The sequence below is a fragment of the Ailuropoda melanoleuca genome, chromosome 11 (genome assembly GCF_002007445.2).
Source record: "Ailuropoda melanoleuca isolate Jingjing chromosome 11, ASM200744v2, whole genome shotgun sequence".
Classification (NCBI taxonomy): Eukaryota; Metazoa; Chordata; class Mammalia; order Carnivora; family Ursidae; genus Ailuropoda; species Ailuropoda melanoleuca.
The window spans coordinates 41,937,824-41,959,371 of NC_048228.1; the positions used below are offsets into that span (position 1 = coordinate 41,937,824).

General features: G+C 33.8%; 1 protein-coding gene across 7 annotated transcripts in view; it reads left to right on the top strand.

The window, feature by feature from the left end:
• The window catches only part of MAPK10 (mitogen-activated protein kinase 10), a 295,270-nt gene that overhangs the window by 137,004 nt on the left and 136,718 nt on the right, over positions 1-21,548 (top strand). For 5 of the 7 annotated variants that reach the window (XM_019806268.2, XM_019806256.2, XM_034671580.1 and 2 more), the window contains exon 3: positions 9,771-9,842. The exons of 1 other annotated variant lie outside the window; for it this stretch is intronic. In XM_019806268.2, coding sequence (XP_019661827.2) covers positions 9,777-9,842 — 66 coding nt within the window. In that variant the 5' untranslated portion in view covers positions 9,771-9,776. Of the gene's footprint in view, positions 1-9,770; positions 9,870-21,548 lie in introns of all 7 variants that reach the window. One more of the 7 variants, XM_034671581.1, reaches the window with a different exon arrangement.

Consider the following 21,548-nt stretch of genomic DNA (forward strand, 5'->3'; position numbering starts at 1 on the left):
TATCTTTCACATAAATTCTTAGGTATGGAATTATTTAAATCTTAAATGAATTTTAAAGCAATTGAATATCTTATTATCAAGCTACCCCCAGAGTTTGTATCAGTTTTAATTTTCAACATCTAATAACTCATTCAAGAAATGTTTATTTGGTGCTTATTTTATGCTGGATAGACATGAATGATGTGAGATACTGAGAGAAATAGATGTCTATTTAAGACATCAAGAAACTTCAAGAATTTGAGAAGTAAAACAATATTTTATTTTTTTATTTCTTTGCTATTAAGCAGAAAATCTTTTTTTTTTTTTAAAGTTACTTTGATGGCAGTTTTTATTGGGACTATTTTGTTGTGCTGACTACTTTGCTTGGCTTCTGTGTCCCTCCTTTTAAAGGAAGAAGGTGAACTCTAATGCTAATTACTTCTCCTCCATTTGGTTGCAAATCATAGGATGCTTTTGCTATCAAAATTAAAATTTTTCTCATCAAAATTAGAGAAGTTTACTTTCTGTTATATGTTGGTAATAAGCTGATCTTTTTGTTTGTATGTTTTATTGTTCTCATTGTATTGGTTCTGTTCTGTGTTGTTTTTTTTCCCCCTTTTTTTGTGGTTCTGTTTTGTGCTTTAAAGTGACACTTCTAATGTACCACTTTTCCTACTTTAATACTTTTATACTCATTGGTTCAATTTCTTTTATGGGGATTCTGACGCTTACCTCTAGTTGCTTTTAAGATTTTATCACTGTGTTGCCTGCTTTTCATAATATTTTTAGGCATGGATTTATTCTTATCTATTCTGCTAAGGACTTCATTATGTTTTTCAACTATTTAGGAGATTTAATTGTCATTATCAATTCAAATATTGCCCCTTGCCCATTCTGTTTAATTTGCTTTGTTCCTTCTGAAACTCCTGTCATATTTATTTTGGACCTTGTTATTCTCTTGCCTGTATCTCTCAATCTTTTATATTTTCCATCTCTTTATTAGTATGTGATAAATTCTTGTGAATTTCTTTCTAGTTATTTAGCTCGACTGTTTCTCTTTAGCCTGTTCAACCCATTAGGCTTTTAATTTAAAAGCTATTTTTCCCACAACTTCTATGTAGTTCATTTTCGAAATCTGTCAATTTTTCTTCTTATCATAGTGATAGCTTATTTCTCATGGCACTTGTCTCTTATTCTGGTTCTTTATGTCATTCATTCCTACTTCTGGTCTTTCCAATTGTTTTCATCATATAAAGTTCTTGTGATCGTAATACTTCTTTTACAGCATCTGATGATTCTTACTTGTATTTGTTTTCCTTGTGATATTTCTGGAAATTTGTGATTTATCTTTTAATTTCTTCTTTCATTTCTGGTACCTGGTAACTTCCAGTGGTGTGCTACTAGATCTTTAATCACCAGTTCTCTGAAGAAAGCTTGGTTTGCAGCATTTGCCAGTTTCTATGGTATAAATATCCCCACCAAAGCCAATTTTAAATTACTGAAGTAGTTTAAAAGTAGTAGTGGTGTCATCAAGCTTGGAGTTGGGAAAAGCTGTGCACAATCAGCTTTTTGAAAGCTGATTGTAGGAGCCAACTTCAGAACATCACTGCCACATTTCCTTTTCTAATGTAAATTCAACTGCATATTAGCTACTTTTTGTTACAGTTTACCCGGCTCATCTAGAGTTTTGTGATGTAAGAGTTTCCATGTTAGCTAAGCCTACTAGGTTTCTAGGACTAGAAGCAATGCTATATTTTCAATATTAAGAAAACTTAAAAATGTTTTTATGTATTATAATTCTCAAATTGGTGAATTTTGCTGTTTTTATATTTCTTATTTAAATGTCCTTTCTCTTAATAATCATCCCTATTTCTTATGTATTTGCCTCCTTCTCATCTTGCATATTCTGGTCTCTATTGCTTTACTCCTGCTAAGTAAGTTTGTCAAAGGATTTCTATGGAAGCAATCATCTTGTTACATGAACAATATTTGAAGAGCTATTTAGCTTTTAGGTGTAGACAAGCACAGATTACTTGGAAGGGAGTAGTATTTATTAGATATTAAATATTATTTAGTAGAAAGTGTTTTGTGTACTTACATACTTATAATTAGAGACATTAAATTATTTTTGCCTTTATACTGAAGCTGGTGATATGCTTCTAGATGTTTGTGTTGAGAGTGCTCTAAATCAGAGGTTGGCAACCTTTTCTTTTTCTTTTTAAAATTTATTTTAATTTTAAAAATGTTTTTATTTATTTTTTAAGTAAGCTCTATGCCGAGTGTGGGGCTTGAACTCACAACCCTGAGACCAAGAGCCGCATGATCTACTGAGAACCAGCCAGGTGCCCCTGGCAACCTTTTCTGAAAAGGGTCAGATAGTGAATATTTGTTTCTGTCACAGTTACTCAAATCTGCCATTATAGTGTGAAAGCAGCCTTAGACAATATGTAAATGGATGGCTGTGTTCCAATAAAACTTCATTTACAGAAATGGGTGGTGATTTGAATTTGGTCCATTGGTCACACTTTGCTCACTTCTGCACTAAATGATAGTCCATGGACCAAAATATTTAATAATATCTTAAAGTGATCAAATGCACAGTTCTTAAGAGAAAATTAAATTTAATTCTATTTTTTCTATCAGCACTAAAAGATAATTACTTGTTTCATAGTATATTTACTTTTCATTTTTTTTATATGTACATTTTTTATACATAGTTGGGAGAATTCTTTTGGGCATAGAAGAGACAGTATTTTTTTTGGTAATTAACAATAACTTTGTATTCTAATATTGTACATATGCTTACAGACTTAAGAGAGTCCTCTGTTAATAAGTCTGATATGTAATAAATACAAAAATTATTTACAGATGAGTTTGTTTTATATTAGTTCAACTTGGAAAGTGCTGAATCTCAAAACATTTTTTATAATCAACTGTTCACTTAGTTTTCTCTCGCAAGTATTACATTTCAGTAACAAACCAGAACAGTTTGTAGCTGCCCAGAACAATTTGATTTTTGCATCTGTGAAGCTTCTCAAACCTCCTGTGGTTTAGTTGGCACATCTCAAATATAAAAGAATTTAAGTATTGATCTAAGCTATTAAAACACATCATAGTTACATTGTTTTATAGCAGCTACTGTGCACCAGTTCAACCTAATAAATTCTTTTTTTTAAAGATTTTATTTATTTATTTGACAGAGATAGAGACAGCCAGTGAGAGAGAGAGGGAACACAAGCAAGGGGAGTGGGAGAGGAAGAAGCAGGCTCCCAGTGGAGGAGCCTGATGTGGGGCTCGATCCCATAACGCCGGGATCACGCCCTGAGCCGAAGGCAGACACTTAACGACTGAGCCGCCCAGGCGCACCCAACCTGATAAATTCTTAAGTATATCTCATTCATACAACTTAGCCTACTGCTTTGCTCAGAGTAACCATTAACTCATATAGGCATGTAATGAAGAGAAACTTAGTATAGTACGTAGCAAGGAATGCACATATGGGGCTTTTCCCAGAAGAACAACCAGTAATTGAAAGCACTAAATTCCCCAAATTATCATCCCCTCCCTTTTCAAGCTACTCATGGGTCCCACCAAGATATTGTCACTAATTCCATTTTAGACTAATATCAAGATAATGCCCTGGCCATTTGTTGTGTCCATGCAATGGTTCCAAATGCTCTCTGCCATGCTATCAGGAAATATAATTACCAAATTAGTTTTCTGTAATTCACTGAGATTATCACACTGAACATTCTTTTTCTTTTAATGCCCCTTTGTGGAACAAGAAGCTTCTGCAGTGACTTGGTGACTTAGTCATGGTGCTACATTTGGAATCTTTATAATGCTACCAGGAAAGGTCAGGATGCTTGCTTTCCACACCAAGATTATTCACTCATTAAAAATTAAAATACATTGTTCATTTCAGGTGGTAGGCTAGATGTTATTATTTCCCACATGCCCAATTCAGCTGTACAGAACGAAAACAGCCTTGCTGGGTAGCATTTCTGAGGTCATCTACGTTGGACTCTTTCATACTTTCACTACTACAAACTCCTCATTCCTAATGTATTAGCATCGAATTTATTGAAAACTTATAGATCTCAATATGCAAAGCTAATGAAAATATTTAGATTTGTGCTAGAGAAGGGAAGAAGCTTTTCTCATTTGATTTTGCTTTTATTCAAGTAAGCATTTGCTTGACATTAGCTATATACTAAGAATAGTGTTGGGCCCTGGGGTTGTGAACATGAATAAAACATAGTCACTTTCCCTGAGAAGGTCATAATGTAGTATGGAACAGACATATGAACAAACAATATTATAAGATATTCATAATAAAAGTACAAACAAAGTGCTGTTAGAAGACTGAAGGAAAAATTGAAGAGTGGCTGGGAGAACATTTCCCCATTTAATGTGTGCTATAAGATAATGAGACAAGAATGAATGGAACAACATGTTTTAAATTCTGGAAATGAGCATTTGGAAAATGGAAATAAAATAAAAATACCCTTTATAATAACCTTAAGGAGAGGTGTGAAAGAACTATACAGAGAAAATATGTAGCAAATATAAAATACTTTTCTTCATAATTTATTAATTTCTTTCAAATAGAATTGCTTATTTAAAACAAAAATAATAGCAATCTGTTATGGGGTTTATAAAAAATGTATAAGTGAAATATATAACAACAATTGTTCAAAGGACCAGAGAGAAAATTGAAATATACTATCGTAAGTTTTTTAAACTATATGTGAAGTAGAATAATATTATTTGAAGCTAGATGACTTAAAATGAAAAATGCAGGTTGTAAACTCTAGTACAACTACTTAAAACAAGTATAACTAGTAAGCTTTTGGATAAAATAAAATGGAAAACAAAAAGATAATTCTTCCAAAAAAGGCTGAGAATGGGGAAAAATAGAATAAAGAATACAAGGGTGAAATATGAAACAAATAGTAGAGTGGTAGGCTTGATCTCAGCAATATTCATATTCATTTTAAATGTGGATGGACTAAATACATCTATTAAAAGACAAAGATCATCAGGATCTCCTCACTTCTATTCAACATTGTACTGGCGTAGGCAATTAGGCAAGGAAAAGCAGACTGGAAAGGAAAAAGGAAAAACTATCTTCACTTGAAGACAACTTTTCTGTTTATACGGAAAATCCTAAACAACCTATAAAATATTTACTAGATTTAATAAAGGAATTTAGTGGTGTGGTAGAATGCAAGGTCATTTACAAAAACTAACATTATTTTTAAAAATAAGCATTTGCAAAATGGAAATTAAAATATATACCTTTTACATTGGCATCAAAAATATAAATGCTAAAGAATAAACTTAAAGAAAACATACAAGGTCTATACACTGCAAACTATAAAACATTCCTGAGATAAATTAGAACTAAAATAAATGGGCAAATATACTATAATTATGGATAAAAGCACCCAATATTGTTACTCTTTCTTCCCAATATGACCTATAGCTCTAGTACATTCTCAATAAAATTCCAGAAAGTTTTAAAAAAAATTTTGAGATGTCAGGCTGATTTTAAAGTTCATGTAGAACTGCAAAGACCTTGAAGGCTCTCCCAAATAAAAAGAAGAAAAAAATTTGGAGGACTTACCTAATTTGAAGAACTTATTATAAAGTTCAGTAATCAAAATGGAATGATATTGGGACAAATAGAGATAATAGTCAATGGAACAGAACAGAGTCCTGAAATAGATCCACACTGTACAGTCAATTGATTTTTTGGCCAATGGAACAAGGCAACTCAATATGAAAAGTCTTATGACCATGGACACTTGAACAACTGGCTATTTATAAGGAGAAAAATGAACCTCAATGTATACCTTAATACATAATCACATCATAGATTAAAATTAGTTGGAGGTGGATCATATTCCTGGAGGTGAAGTTAACAATGTAAAGCTTCAAGAAGAAAATGTGGAAGAATGTCTTTGTGAACTTGGTGTTGACAAAGATCCCTTGATAGAATCAAGAAAGCATTATTAATAAAGAAAAATAAATGATAAATTTCATAAAAATTGAATATTACTCACTAACACAGCATTTCTTTTTTTTTAAGATTTTATTTATTTATTTGACAGAGATAGAGACAGCCAGCGAGAGAGGGAACACAAGCAGGGGGAGTGGGAGAGGAAGAAGCAGGCTCACAGCAGAGGAGCCTGATGTGGGGCTCGATCCCACAACGCCGGGATCACGCCCTGAGCCGAAGGCAGACGCTTAACTGCTGTGCCACCCAGGCGCCCCACACAGCATTTCTAAGTTCAGTATGCAAGCTACAGACTGAAAGAAAATATTCATAATATGTATATCTGACAGACAACTTTTATCTGAAATAAATGAAAAAATTTCTATAATGTAATAAAAAGACAAATAACCTCCTCCCCCTACCCACAGTCTACCACCAAATGCACAAGACTTGAAAAGGCATTTCACAAAAGACAATAAATAAATGGCCAATAAACACATGAAAATAAGCTCAACATCATTAGTAATCAAGGAAATAAAAAATGAAACCATAACAAAATATTATTAAATGCCCATTAGAATAATTAAAATTTAGAAAATTGATAACACCAAATGTTGACAAGGATGTAAAACAACTGAATTTTCATACATTGCTGCAGGGGGTTGATAATGTGCCTGGCAGTTTTTCATAAATTAAACATATTCCTAATCTTATTATCCAACCATTTTTTCTCTTGGTACTTTTCCTGAGAGGAATGAAAACATATTTATACAAAAATATATGTACATATGTATTCATAGCAGAATTACTAATAATATTTAAAAAATAGAGGCACCTCAAATGCCCTGAAGCAGAATGGATAAGCACACAACGATGCATTAAACTGAACCATGAAATGAACAATTCCTAAAATGTATGCCAACGTGGCTGAATTCTAATAGCATAATGCTGAGGAAAAGAAGCCCAACAAAAGAGAGTACATACTGTATGGTTTCATTGATATGAGTTCTAGGACAAGAAAAGCTAATTTACAGTGAAAGAAGTTAGACCATTGTTTGCCTGGGGAGTGGGGAATATTGTCTAGAAAAGAGCACAGGGGTTTTCAGACTATTTTTTATCTTTATTGAAATGTGGGTTACATGGATATGTGCATTTGTCAAAACTCATCAACCTGTACACTTAAGAACTGTTCATTTTGCTGTGTGTATGTTAAACCTGAATTAAAACTAAATTTAAAATTTTTTAAAAAGTAGAGGTAACTGGAAAAAATGAAACATAAATATCATGGAAATCTCATGGATACAATAAAATAATCTCACAGACTAAAAATTGAGAAGTAGGTTGTTGTTTTATTTTTTACTTTCAAACTATATTTTAGTAATTATTTTATGGGGGGTTTACCTTCTTATATAACAAAAGTCTAGAAGTAGAAAAGTTTCAGAATTTCTCAATTCAGTAGTTTAATGTTACCATCAAGCACAGTTTCTTCTATCTTCCTGCTTTACACCTCTTGGCATTTCTCTTCAAGATCATTTCCCATTAATGGCTATTATGAATGTTTTGGTTCCAGGCATTTGTGCCTACAAAACAATGCCCAGCAAAAGAATAAATGACCACTAGTTCTTGTGTCACTTGAGAGTAATCAAACCTGCCCTTTACTCCATAGGGAGATACTATCTCTCTCTTCCAAGACTGTTTTCTAATTAATTATCCTCGAGAAGGTGTTCTGGAATAAAAACAGCCAGTGCTTCTGTTTGCAAGACATGCAGAAATGTGCAAGACCTAATTAGGGAATTGTCTTTCAACAGGGGTGTGCTTCCTCCCCACCCTTCGCCTCCTATATTTATGATGCATGATCTATTGTCTCAGCATGATTTAATGCATAGTTTCTTCCTTCCCCAAATATCTAAAATGCAGACTTTAACATAATTAGGCTTCCATGTATGTATGTGTCTGTTTTGGCTCTTTATTAATTTATAAGTCTATCTTTGGATCAATCCTACATACATTTACTTCAGCCTTCTACACTCCTAACCTCCACAGACAAACACCTGCTTTGCTCTTCTTCAGGAATGTCTTGTGTGTTCTTGCCCTTTCATTCTTTCTTAAATTTAAAAAATCCACCAAATTCCTATGTATTTTTTCTTGCAATTCAGACCTTCCTCCTGGGATTGTGTTGCTAGCTCTCCTAAAGTGTGTTTGAAACTTCCCCTATTGAACAAACTGAGAATTGCTGGTGGGGAGGTGGATGGTGGGGGATGGGCTAACTGGATGATGGGGATTAAGGAGGGCACTTATTGGGATGAGCACGGTGTTATACGTAAGTGATGAATCACTAAATGCTACTCCTGCAACCAACACTACACTAGATGTTGATTAACTTGATTTTAAATTAAAAAAAAAAGCCGCAACCATTGTGAATGTACCTCATCAAATAAATAGAACAAACAAACAAATATCCTCTGTTAAGCTTGGTGTCGCTGTCTTCAATGTGACCTCCCACCATAGATAGGTTCTAAGCTTTGTTTCCTGGACTCTACATGCTACTCTTTAAAAACTGAAGTTCTCATCTTCAGACATCAGCAGATGGCCTGGGGACAAGTGACAGCTTCAGCTCATTTACTTCTCTGCATGAACTCTTTCACATTGTTTTCAGCTTCTCAGAATTTTTCCTCCCTTCCTTCATTCCTCCCTTCTTTCCTTCCTTCCTTCCTTCCTTCCTTCCTTCCTTCCTTCCTTCCTTCCGGCAGTTCGGTTATGCATTAAGAAATATATTTTGTATATTTCATCTAACTTTTTTAGGAGTTTTACACTGAGAGTAGTTTTCAGGATATCTAATCATTTATATTATCAGAAACAGAAGTCTTGTGTCAATTGTGGTTTTAAAATTGTTTAACTCACAGAATTATGTCTTGCACACAAAAACATTCGGTAGAGTGTGCCTGATTGAACTGAAAAAGGTTTCAGTTGGTTTTCTCCAATGCTGCTTTATCATACTCAAATAACACAGTACCTAATTTGGTATCACCACCATTACATGATTTTATCCTCTCCTTAAAAAGTTATTGATTTTATCCTCTCCTTTGCAAAATTATAAACTATTTCAAGCATATGGAAAATAATATAATTAAATTTTTGTACTTAACTACCAAGATTAAATTGATGTTAACATAGTGCCCATTATTTTTAGTCTTGGTTTTATGATTATATAACAAATCAATGTGCATAATTTTGTATATCTAAAAATTTTGTAGTAATAGTACAGTGATCTTCATACCCCTTTGAAACATGCTTTTCCTCCACTCAGCGTCATATTTGAAAAATTTATCTATGCTGATACCTTAAGTTCAAATTCAGTTATTCCACATCTTGTATATAATTCTATTACCCATTACAGTTTATTTAGAAGTCCCTTTATTCTATGATAAACATCCTTACATATATGCTCTTGAGCATATGTTTGAGGTTTTTAAAGTCAGAGGCCTAGAACTGAAAGTGCTATATAATAGGATGTTCTAAACTTTAACTTGCTAAGTATATCCAGTTCCTTATATCTAATCTTTATGATTGTGGTCATATTAATCATTATAAAAATAGGACATTTTACCTTATTTCATTATATAGTGTTTATGATTTATGAAAAGTACCTAGCACTAGTCAGGATACAAATTATGCTGAATATATGTTATGCATGACACCTTGTGTTTAATTCAAATTATATTAAAGTTTATACTATTAAATAATGAACAATCAGGTGATTTGGAAATTCATGGCCCCCCTTTTTCTATAGGTATTTATGAGCCTCCATTTATTGTACTACTGCAGTGAACCAACCTTGGATGTGAAAATTGCCTTTTGTCAGGTGTGTGTTCCTTACAGGTAAAACAAGGTACAGTATATTCCCTTGTCTTTCCATTTTGCCATTTCAGCTTACATATGTTCCACATCACGTTGGTATTTATGTAGTAGTAAAAATAACTTGGGAATTAGAAGTGGATAGTTAAATGTTTTTTTCCCTCCCAGTTCACTTAAGTTAACATGGGAATGAAAATAATTCTTTTTAATGATTATAAATTAATCACTATGTAAAGTGATTTCTTACTAGATTTTATTTATACTTAATGTCATTAATATATCTTTCCTAATACTTGAAATGTGGCTTGAATCATCAAAATAGCTGAAGTCTGTATTATTGTTTCTCATCATAAGGACTGATGAGTCCTCTGTAGCAGACCTCCAATATCCACAGATAATACCATGGCGGGGGTTGCTCAGTTTGTTTTTTGATGCTGGTTGCTAACCGGTAGTCAGTAAAAGGGTAAACAACAATAACAGCAAATAAAGGTATATTTAACCTACAGTGAACCATAGTAAGAAGGTACTGTGCATGGACCAGATAAGGGTCTGCTCTCCTGTATTCATACATATTCTATTCTAAGAAAGAGGCTGCCTAGGGAGCTTATTCCTACTACAGATATGTTTACGGTAGTCCTAACTTCAGCCTATTGTTGTGATACAATTAATAGTGCTCCCTTTTACTCTCAGGATTGTTCTTTGGACAATATATTTTAGTAACTTTATTCATGCTCTGAGCAAAAATCAATTCAGTATTTCTGTAATGATTTTCGTTGTTATCTTCTCATTGAGCTGTGCAGTAAACGGAGTGACATGCATTCTCTGAAACAAGGTTTAAAAAATAACTCTGCACCTTCTATTATTTTAAAATAATCTTTCTGTTTCTGGAAGTAATATGTGCTTGTTACAGAAAATGTGAAAAAATATAAAGGGAAACAAACATTGGTAAATCTCTAAGCATCAATAGAATTTCTATGGGAGAGTAAAATGTGTTATATGCTATGAATAGGATTTACTGATCTGATCTGCCTGAACTCCCTGAGCTCTAAATGTCATAGTGTTGGAAGCCTCAGGCACTTAGATAACTTCTCTTCTGTAATAAGAATTCTGGAACTGGACAGCTTTGGTTAGAAACTCCAAAGTCTATCACTTATTAGCCATTTACCTGTGACCTTGGGCAAGTTACTTAACCTCTCTGTGCTTTAGTTTCTAAATTTGTAAAAAGAGGAGAATAACAGTATCTACTTTCTAGGGTTATGAGAATTGAATGAGTTAATACTTGCAGAGCAATGAGAACAGTGCTGGAATATGTGTTTATTAAATAGCTGAATAAATTTTAAATAAATTTACATTCATTTTTCTGGTGCTCCAATTGAGTCCCTGTTTTAAGTATTATCAGTATGTTGACTACTTCCATAGTTATATCTCCAACCCAAATCTCTTCCCAAAATCAGACCATGCCCAACTACTTGTTCTATGTCTTTGCTTAGATGTCTAATAGGCATATAAAACTCTGCATACGCTGAACCAAATTCCTGATCTTTCCTCCAAACTTACTCTGTTCTAATTCAGTAAATGCTAAATTCACCTTTCCCAGTTGCTTAGAACAAAATCTTCGGAATCATCTTTTGGGCAGCACTTCACATTCAATTTGCCAGCAAATACTGTTGTCTCTACATTCAAAATATATCTGAAATCTCACCACTTCCCAACATTCTCTCCACTACCACTTTTGTCCAACTTACTATTACCTCTTGCCTGGGTTATGCACAGTTTCCACATTTGCTCTTCTCAAATTGTTTACTCTCAAACATCAATGAGCATAATATTTTGAAAAGTGTAAGTGAGATCATGTCACTCCTTGGCTAAAACCAAAACAAAACAGAAAAACCTTTCAATGTCTTCCCATTTCACTGATGGTAAAAACCAAAATTCTTAAAATAAATACCCAAGCCTTTGCCATGTGCCACCTAGAGCTCCCCCTCCCTGAAATGCTCTTCCTTTATTGTCCTCTTGGCACACTCCTCCACTGCCATCAGGGCTTTCTCAAGTGTCATTTTTCAAGGGAATCTTTCCTGACTATCCTATTTAAATTTGCCCCTTCCTAGGTATACTTCCTACCCAACTTCCCAGCCTTTCTTTTTTTTCCCTCTGTAACACTTTTTGGTAGCTGATATACCATATATGTGACTAATAATTTGCTTCTCTCTCTCTACTACAATGCATTTTTCACATGGGCAGGAGCCAACTCACCAGGCTCACAAAAGTTGATTGTGCCTCTCTCCCCCCAGCTCAAAGTTCAGTGATGTGAGGTTGGTAGATGGAAGACTGTTATTACAGGAGCAGGTACATTACGTAAATAAGCAATTACTACAATAAATCTCCGCCATTGCTGCAGTTGTTGAACATTTACCCAGCACACTGTTGGAATTTTCTCTCTTTTGCATGTGGCATGGCGTGGGCTGTCACTGAGTATTTGCGTAATGAATCAATGAATGATATGTTTGGTTTAGGTAATCAGTTGCACCTGTCACTGTGCTGTAGTTGAAAGGAGCAGGACTGAATTTCTAGGTGGAATATCTGGGCCCTACCATTTGCAAGCAATGTGACTGTGTGCCATTTCATTAGCTGCCATGAGCTTATCTGTTTACTACGGGCATTAACACTTATAAAACAAACCACAAACAAACAAAAAACTAATTTATGTTTTACATACTTCAAGATTAAATCTTAACTTTAAAAATTATCAATAAAAAAGATCTTAAGACGTATGCTATATTTTTTAATCCAGAGTCTTTTTGTAGTTTGAAGTTATTTTTTAAATCAGCTCCCAACATTTGGGTGTAAATGCAGAATGTCTATTTCTAGTAAGACTTCTTTGAAAACAAAGGAATAAAGAGAAGTGAATCATGAACTTTATTAATGACTCTGAATTTTTTTTGTTTACTATGAGCTTTTGGTATCCAGATACATGCATATTCTATAACTTCAAAAAAATCTAAAAATATTATAGCAAGCAGAATGTTGCTGGTCATGACTCAGAGCATTTTATTTACTTTCCATGTAGAAATTTCATTTGATAATGTTTATTTATTTATTTTTCTTTTCTGTACCTCTGTGCCTGCTTTATTTCTCTAGCAATTTAGAGAAAAGAGTGTATTCATTTTTGGAGGCAGAGTTATCTACCGAGGTTCACTTTCAAACTATGTTTTTTGGAAGCTTCTTATTTCATGAGACATCTCACACATTCTTGGTATGCTATGGTGTTTACCCTGATCACCAGCAGGGTTAGGTTGCTCCCAGCTTCTTGGCAGACAGACAATGCACAGACAAGTGATCGAGTATATTTAGAATCCAGGTCTCTTGAGGCTTAATGTGTGGCTTTTTATATTATGTCATATGTCCAATCTTTTCATCTCTTATCAATAAGAAGTCCCAGAGAATATAGAGAACAAACTTACCCAGATAGTTCTTTATCAACAGGAAATATGTACGTTATTTGTAATAGTGTTGACCTTATTTTTTAGTTGAATTACTTAGCTACTCCTATTAAATTTTTTTTTTAATATTCCAACAAGCAGCTTTTGTAGGCAAGAGGTCTCTCATTATATTATGGGGAGAAATTTGTCTGTGTAACGTTAGACAATAAAAGAATAATCTTTAGTTTGGACTGGTATGAGTCCTTTGCAAAAATGTAGACTGACAGGGAATTGAAAGTGCAAACACTATCTCCCTGAGAAACAGGTAAGCCTTCTTAGCTTTCTTTTCTCGATTGAACAGAGAATTACAGAGCTGTTTAACTCCACTTTTCCAAATTGAAAAAAAAATCTGTAAAAGTGCTATTTTTGGAACTCTTTTGTACTGAACAGATGAGTCAGTATTTTAACCAAGGAATATATACACACAGAAATACGTGTTGGAAACCGCATGCATGTCTGTGGGTATCTACAGCATTTATCACATCCTGACGTACATTACCATTAGTTGGACAGGTTTGTATCTTTCCCTCACCAGCCATGGTGACTGAGTGCCTCAGGGACAGGACCAGGGCATCCTCATCTCTGATTTCCAAGTCCAGAAACCTACCTTAATTCCGTAAATGTGCAATAAATGCCTTTTGAATACGAGAGGGTAAATAAAAACTTAATAGAGAAACACCACTTCCCAAGTAGGAATTTGTTTACTTCGTTTTCAAAATCAAGTCAATTTCTCAACATCTTAACATTTTGTAAGTGTACATTAATAGATTTAATTGCATTTTGGTTATTTTGATATCACAAATCAGTGTTAACCTAATATTTATCTAAACGTTATTAACTTCTTGTCCTCTCTAAATGTTTACTGATGCTTGAGTTGGTCATGAATCATTTAAAATGATTTCTTAATTCCGGATTTTCACAGAGGGTTCAAATTAATGAATTGAGAATTATATATGTAAGTAAACTAGAAATAAAGAGACAGAATCCATTGAAGTTCTGTTTGGCTCTGACACAGAAACTTTTTCTGCCTCCTTACATTTTCTATGCAAGGAGATATCTGCGTATTGACTGATTGATTACTAATTGATTCCACCATTTATGTATTCAATACATCTTTACTGAGTACCTATGATACAAGCCTGCAACTTGTAAAAACTAGGGATGCAGGATGAATGATATGATTACTGTTCTCAAAGAACACACTGTCTAGTCTAAAGGACGATAGAGAGTGGCTGGATTTATAATCTTGAAAACCTGTTCCTCTTTGTGTTAAAGACCCCGGCAGCAGCCATGTGCTAAACAATGAGTCAGGAAAAAAAAAAACAAAACCCAAAACTCAATAGTTATCAAAGAAGACTTTATTAAGATTTTGCTTCATTTAATCTTCACAACACTATTAATTATCGAAGGTATAATCCAATTATATTTTATCCTGGAGTTGGAAATCTCAACTATTATACTGGAAGGTCTTTCCCTAGTCCTGTTATGAACTTTTTGAAATCTTCGATTGGTGTACAGTGTTTTAATGGAAGTGAGTAGCAGTTAAATATAACAAAAACTGACATACTATGATTAAATGCAAAGAAGCCTAAGATCAATTGGTCCCCAGTAGGAAAAAAAGAACACTTTTATATAAATTCCAAGAGATGTTTGTAATGAATAAAGTCTAAAATATTACTGAGGATATGACAAAAATAGTCTCATTTTGAAGTTATTGTCAAATTGTTCTTCAGTGCCTTTTGAGTTCTTACTATTTTTTGGGTTAAACCTTATTAGATAAGATAGCCAAGACTAAGCATGTTGATTTTTTTTCTAGTTAAGACAGTGTTTTTTTAAATAAAATATTACTAGATGACTTGACTAGTTAATTGAATTTTATTTTGTTACTCAAATGTCTGGATAATAAAAGCATTATGTGTATACATGTAATAAATTTCTTAGCCACTGATGATGGCTGTTCTAAACAGAGGAAAACTTACTCTTTAAACAAAATTGCCGATCACTTCTGATTTATTATTTTTTAGTGTTCAGATGTTTTCCTCTTTTGATCTTTAGAAATTTCAGGATGTTAGCAAATATTTTATGGGCTGCATTCACTTTTTAGAGTTTTTATAAACCTGGAAATAAATAAACCAGGGAACTCCAAAAGATAGGTATTCTAGAATGCCCATGGAATGATTTCGTTTTAAGTGATATGTTCAGATCACATCACCTAGGACATTTAAAAAATGTCATTAAACCTGATGCCAGGGTTATATGGTTAAAAAAACAAACAGTTCTTTGCTTTTAAGGCATACTGAATTTAAAGTAACTTGATTTGCCCAACTTTATCTCATTTGATAGGTCTATGGTGTTTCTGTTTCAAAGACAATGAAACCATCTGGTTAAAATTTTTACACTTCATCAGATGGCCATCTGAGATGGAAAGAAGACTTTTATACCAATATTAGGGGAATAGAACAACAAATGAAAAGATATTTTGACGGGGCAAGGCAAAGGAAAACCTGTGTAATCTAACAGGGAAACTGAAAAATATTTTTGGTGGTCTGTGAAATAAATGGCATTGTTTGTATATTTTAGATTTGGGGGGAGATTGTCTGCCACCTCAAAACACTGACTTAGACACTGACTTCCTATAAATATGGTTTAAGGGAATCAGTAGATTAAGCATGGATATATTTGAAGTTCTTGGTATTTTGTAAGTGGATGGCTATGATTTTGAGATATAAACTGATAAAACTTTTCTTTATTATTTTAGTTTTTCATGTAACAAGGAAAGAAAATTTTTACCTTAGTTTCCCTTTTTTAAGATTTTTTATTTATTTACTAGACAGAGAGCATGAGAAAGAGAGCAAGCAAGAGCACAAGCAGGGGGAGCAGCAGGCAGAGGAAGAAGAAGGCTCCCCACTGAGCAGGGAGCCCAATGCAGGACTTGATCCCAGGACCTTGGGATCATGACCTGAGCTGAAGGCAGCTGCTTAACCAACTGAGCCACCAAGGCATCCCTTAGTTTCTCCTTTTAAAAGGGGTTTCTTCTCCTGTGTGTTATTCCAGGAAACCCAACTCTGACTTTCTTCTGTATCTGCTTTTATACATTGCATTTAATTTTGTGTACATTTAAAAAAAAATCCCAACATATATGCTTTAGTGCATGGACTGTCCACAGGTAAATTATTAAAGACATAGCAAACATTTTTGTAAGAACATGGTATATCTTGAATCATGAAATAAATCATTAAGTTATCTATACTGTCAGGATAACTAACAACCCTATTTTTATGAATGAGTGTTTCATGATGTTTGATGATAGCTTTTTTCCATATGTCCACACATGACAATGGCTGCAGCAAATTTCGAAAGAGTAAATTTAACGTTATATTTGTGTCTTATACCTTGGGCAGTTTTTCCCCTAATGATTTATTAAATAATTATTTGAGTTAATGAATAGATTCAGTTACGCTACAAAGATTAACAAAAAAATGTAAGGGTCTTAAGATTTGGTTCTATAATGATGAATTTTCCTCTACTGGCTGATTGTGGATATGTGTTTGGTTTTCTTGAGGCACAAAAAAGGTTGAACTTGACTTCTTGTTGAATGATCTTAACCTAATATAGATGTAGCTTAGTACTACAAGTTCAGTTATGGTTGAAGTATTAATCAAATTAAATGAAGTTATTACCTGTATCTTTAAAAATATTTGTACTGTAAAATATCACAGAAGTATCTGTGATTTTCAGTGTATGGTAAATCATGCTCGGCAAGAAAAGCGTCAATGTGTGGATTCTATTCTGATCTATATAGTGTTCTTAAGTAATCAACTAATTCCTTAAATGCACTATTTTAATTCTATGTGAGACTTTGGAAAATGCGTTAAGGGATAATTTTGCTTTTCAGTACAGGTATTATCTGAGGTTGGGGTGTATGATAAACAAAGGCTGAATTTTTCAGTAGGTTAAGAAGAATAATGTTAACATAGATCATGAGTTCTAAAACCAGTTCCAATCTGGAATGTGTCATTCAACTCTTCCTTTGTTCATCTTCTCTAAAGGTGAATATTTATTTGGTTATATAGTCTATACATCTCTAAATCATTCCAAAATGTTAAAGCAGTTACAAAAGCACATATTCAAAGAGATGAAAACCAAGACTTTGGAGAACACAGAACTGCTAAACTTAGGTACTGATCAGATCTTTTTATAGTTTTGCAATGAGAGATTCAGTATCATTTGGATTTAAGAATGCTGCTCTTTGGGGCGCCTGGGTGGCACAGCGGTTAAGCGTCTGCCTTCGGCTCAGGGCGTGATCCCGGCGTTGTGGGATCGAGCCCCACATCAGGCTCTTCTGCTATGAGCCTGCTTCTTCCTCTCCCACTCCCCCTGCTTGTGTTCTCTCTCGCTGGCTGTCTCTATCTCTGTCAAATAAATAAATAAAATCTTTAAAAAAAAAAAAATGCTGCTCTTTGCACTGGGTATTATATAAGACTAATGAATCACAGACCTGTACCCCTGAAACAAATAATACATTATATGTTAATTACTGAATTTAAATTTTTAAAAAGATAAAAGGATAAAAAAAGAATACTGCTCTTTGTTGTATATATGAGAACAGGGTTCTAGTGTCCTTTTTTAAATATATCATTTGATAAACTCTAATTTCCTCTTCTAAAGAATACAAAAATTTTTTTATAGATAAGTCGGTGAAATTTAGATAACTTGCAAACATTTTGACTCCTAAATGACTTTCTACTCTCCTTATGAGGGAATATAACTTCTTACTCCTACCCTGAGAAAGAATTTCTTTACAAATGAACTATTATTTATTAACCTGGAGAATTTTTCCTGTCTTGCTTCTATAACACCACTTATTATTGCCTATTTTAGACTTCTTTTTTCTTTATGGTAGACAAAATGGAAATATGTAAGTAAGAAATGTAGAATTCAGTGTGATTAGTTTAGTAGGTTAGATCACAGTGATAATGAAGTCAGTATTCCAAGTTTGATCCTGTAAGGAAGAATTTAATATTAAGCTCTTTGAGGATAGGAACTTTCTATTCTTGGTGCCTGGAACATTGCCTAACACAATTGTAAGACCAAAATAAGTATTTGTTGAATGAAAAACATACTGCAATAATAGACCTCAAGTCTCAGTGACTTATCAGGACAAAGGTTTTTTTTCTTCTTGTATAAAGTCTAGTCCAGGTTAGCACAGGTGACTCAGGAATTTTGGTTTCTGCCACCTTGTGACTCAGGAATTTAGGTTCTTGCCATCTTGTGCTGTGCCAACTAAGACACCAGAGTGTGGAAAAAGGTGGATTCTGGTGGCACATCCCCTAAATGCCCCTGCATTAACTAACACCTGCCATTTCTACTGTAGTTCACGGGCCAGAACTCATCATGTGGCCCTAACAGAACTGCAGGGGGAGGCTGGGAAATGTGGTGGAGCACGTGAATATTCATAGAATACCGTTTTTGCCACAAATGAAAATACGGAAAAATATTTTATTACCTGACTGTTCTGAACCCTGTTGGTTATACATTAACTGTGTAGCAATATCATAGTGTTTTGGGATTGTACAACAGTTCAAGCCAACTTTTTGTTAAAAACATTCTTAAACTGCTAATTAGCTATGTGTCTTTAAATATTATCTAACTTCTCAATAATAATAATTATAGTAGTAGTAGTAATAATAATAAACTTTGTTGAGGGCTTTTTTTTTTATAAGTTTATACCACACTGAGAGCTTTACATAGATTATCTCATTTAACCTTCTCACTAATGAAAAGTAGATTATTGCTGTCATCCCATAAATAAGTACAATGAGTGTAAGACTGTAAACAGCTTAACCAAGACCTTACAGTCAGGATTCTTAGATAAAAGCTGGCTTTTTACCCTTTGCTGAAGTTCTCAGTCTAGGATTTCTCGACTGCAAAATGAGAATATGAAGTCTTATGTGAAATGATTTATTATAATCCAGCACAGTGTCTAGCTTGGTGCACAGTAGGCATTGAAGCAGTGTAGTTTTCTCCCTTTGCATAGAAATAACAGGACGCAGAAGCCATGTTCGCTTTATTATTGATTACTGCTCTGTGCTTTTTCACGTCATTGAAAATAACGGTTACACATAATTTAAGTCTTAAAGTTTTACTTCATTATTGATTTGTTATAAGCCATTGATTCCACAGAATATCTATCTTTGGGCAACCAATATAAAAGTCATATACATTTCAGGCCATAATCCTCCTTCTGTAGTAACTCTTTAAGAAACAAGAGTGGAGAAAATATGCTCTTGACAGAACAAAATTGAGTCCTAAATACCCTTAAGTATTTTGTCTCAAATCTTCTCCTTTAAAACTCACATATAAATAATTTGATTCAGGTTTAAAATGGATTGAACACATACCTTTTGCCATAATAAATGGAATAGGCGGCATAGTTTCTGACTTCCGGTAACAGTCTTGGAGTACGATCCTGAAGCAACTCAATATGCTGGTCATAACTATGAGAATGAATAGCTCAATATCATTTGTGCCAAAAGCACAATCATCACTTTTGGCAGATACTTTTTAGTATCCAAATGACAATACTAAAATAATATCCAAGGGATTGACCAGTCAAGTTTCTGGAGATGCATTTTGTAGCGAATTTATCTTGGCTATCCTATTGAGATAGATCAATGTTACACCCATAGCATCTTCGATAGTGCCTGGCATACAGTAAGTGATCAATATATATTTAACAAATGAATGAAATCAGACCCTTTAAATTTCTAGGCAGATCTGAAAGTCCAGCTTTCCCTCACCAACACTGTCTACTTCAACCCTGAATTATGTAATGTTCCATTAAGTTCAAACTCCTTGCTTAGTTAGTTCATAAATGTAAGAGAAGGGGATGCCATTAATTCATTTCTCTTGATTTTCTAAGCCTTATTCCTATAACTCACCTGATCATAAGAAAACCATACCATTGTTCTAAATTATTTTAGCTGACCTAGTCAATGGTTTAGTAAAAAAAAAAAAAGAGCACATGTTTGGAGTTGAATAAATTTCAGTTTATATTAATTGACACCACGAATTAGTGGTTGCAAGACTGTGAGCCAATTAACAGCCACTGTATGCCACTTTCCTCACCTATAGTCAGTGTTAAATACAGTATTTAACAGAATACAAAGTTCACCGTTAGTAAGTAAGCAATTAAGACTGCTTCAACTTTCTTTCTCCCCTTGAATTATTGAGAACTGATGTCATATAAATCATATGAAACATTTTTATGTCTTTAATTAAAAATATTATATCTACTGCCTGACGTTTGATTCCCAGAGTTATTATATGAAGAACTATTGAATATATTCTTCCTGAAGTTAAGTGCTAGAGAAATTTTATCTTTCCTGTGACCTGGTATGATATATTCTATGAGATTAATGAATCAAAACTTGCCACTCTTTGTGTTTTGTTGTTGTTGTCATTAGTTTTTTCTTTTGGCTTGGTGGAAGAATGACACTGGTTTGTGCTCAAGACAATAGATATTCTTAACTTAAGCCATCTGATAAAACTGTCATCTCCCAGCCTGCTTTATTTGAGATCTGTTCCTAAACCTGCACTTAATGGTTTTATTGTTCCTATATCTTTGATGGTGTTCTGCATAAATCAGAATATAAATAAAAAATGAATGAAAGAATAAAACAACTTGCTCAAGGTTTCACAGCAGTTAAGTACAGAACTAATCCAGGCCTGGTGCTATTTTCAGCTATATCATTCAAGAGAAACTCAGGAAGCTTAACCTCCAAAAATTTCTAAATCTAATGTCTCCTCCTCAGGAACTGACTAGTAGTAACGTAGGACAGTCATGCACAAATGAAAATGGGGAGGGAGTACTTGTCGCATATAGGTTATTAAATTTGAGAAAATGCAATCAAGGTTTTGGATACCTGCAGGATAGGATCAGTAAGTAGGATGTTTTCTTCTCAACTCCATGCTATAGGCTAGCAGCTAACTGGTGATGGGGACTCATCGCACAAAGTTGTTTCTTACTGATCTGCAGAACATGGAGTCTTTTCACAGAACAGATTATATTCAGACTTCCTCTCTAACAAACTGCCTACCAAACTGCCAGCAGCAATAACGGCTTCTTTTAATTTAGCTTTGAAATTTTTTGGCAGATGGGGGACAGGGAGGAATTTGGTTTGCTTTGAATTTTTGCAAAAAAAAATTCTTTTATATCCACGTAGAAATAATTA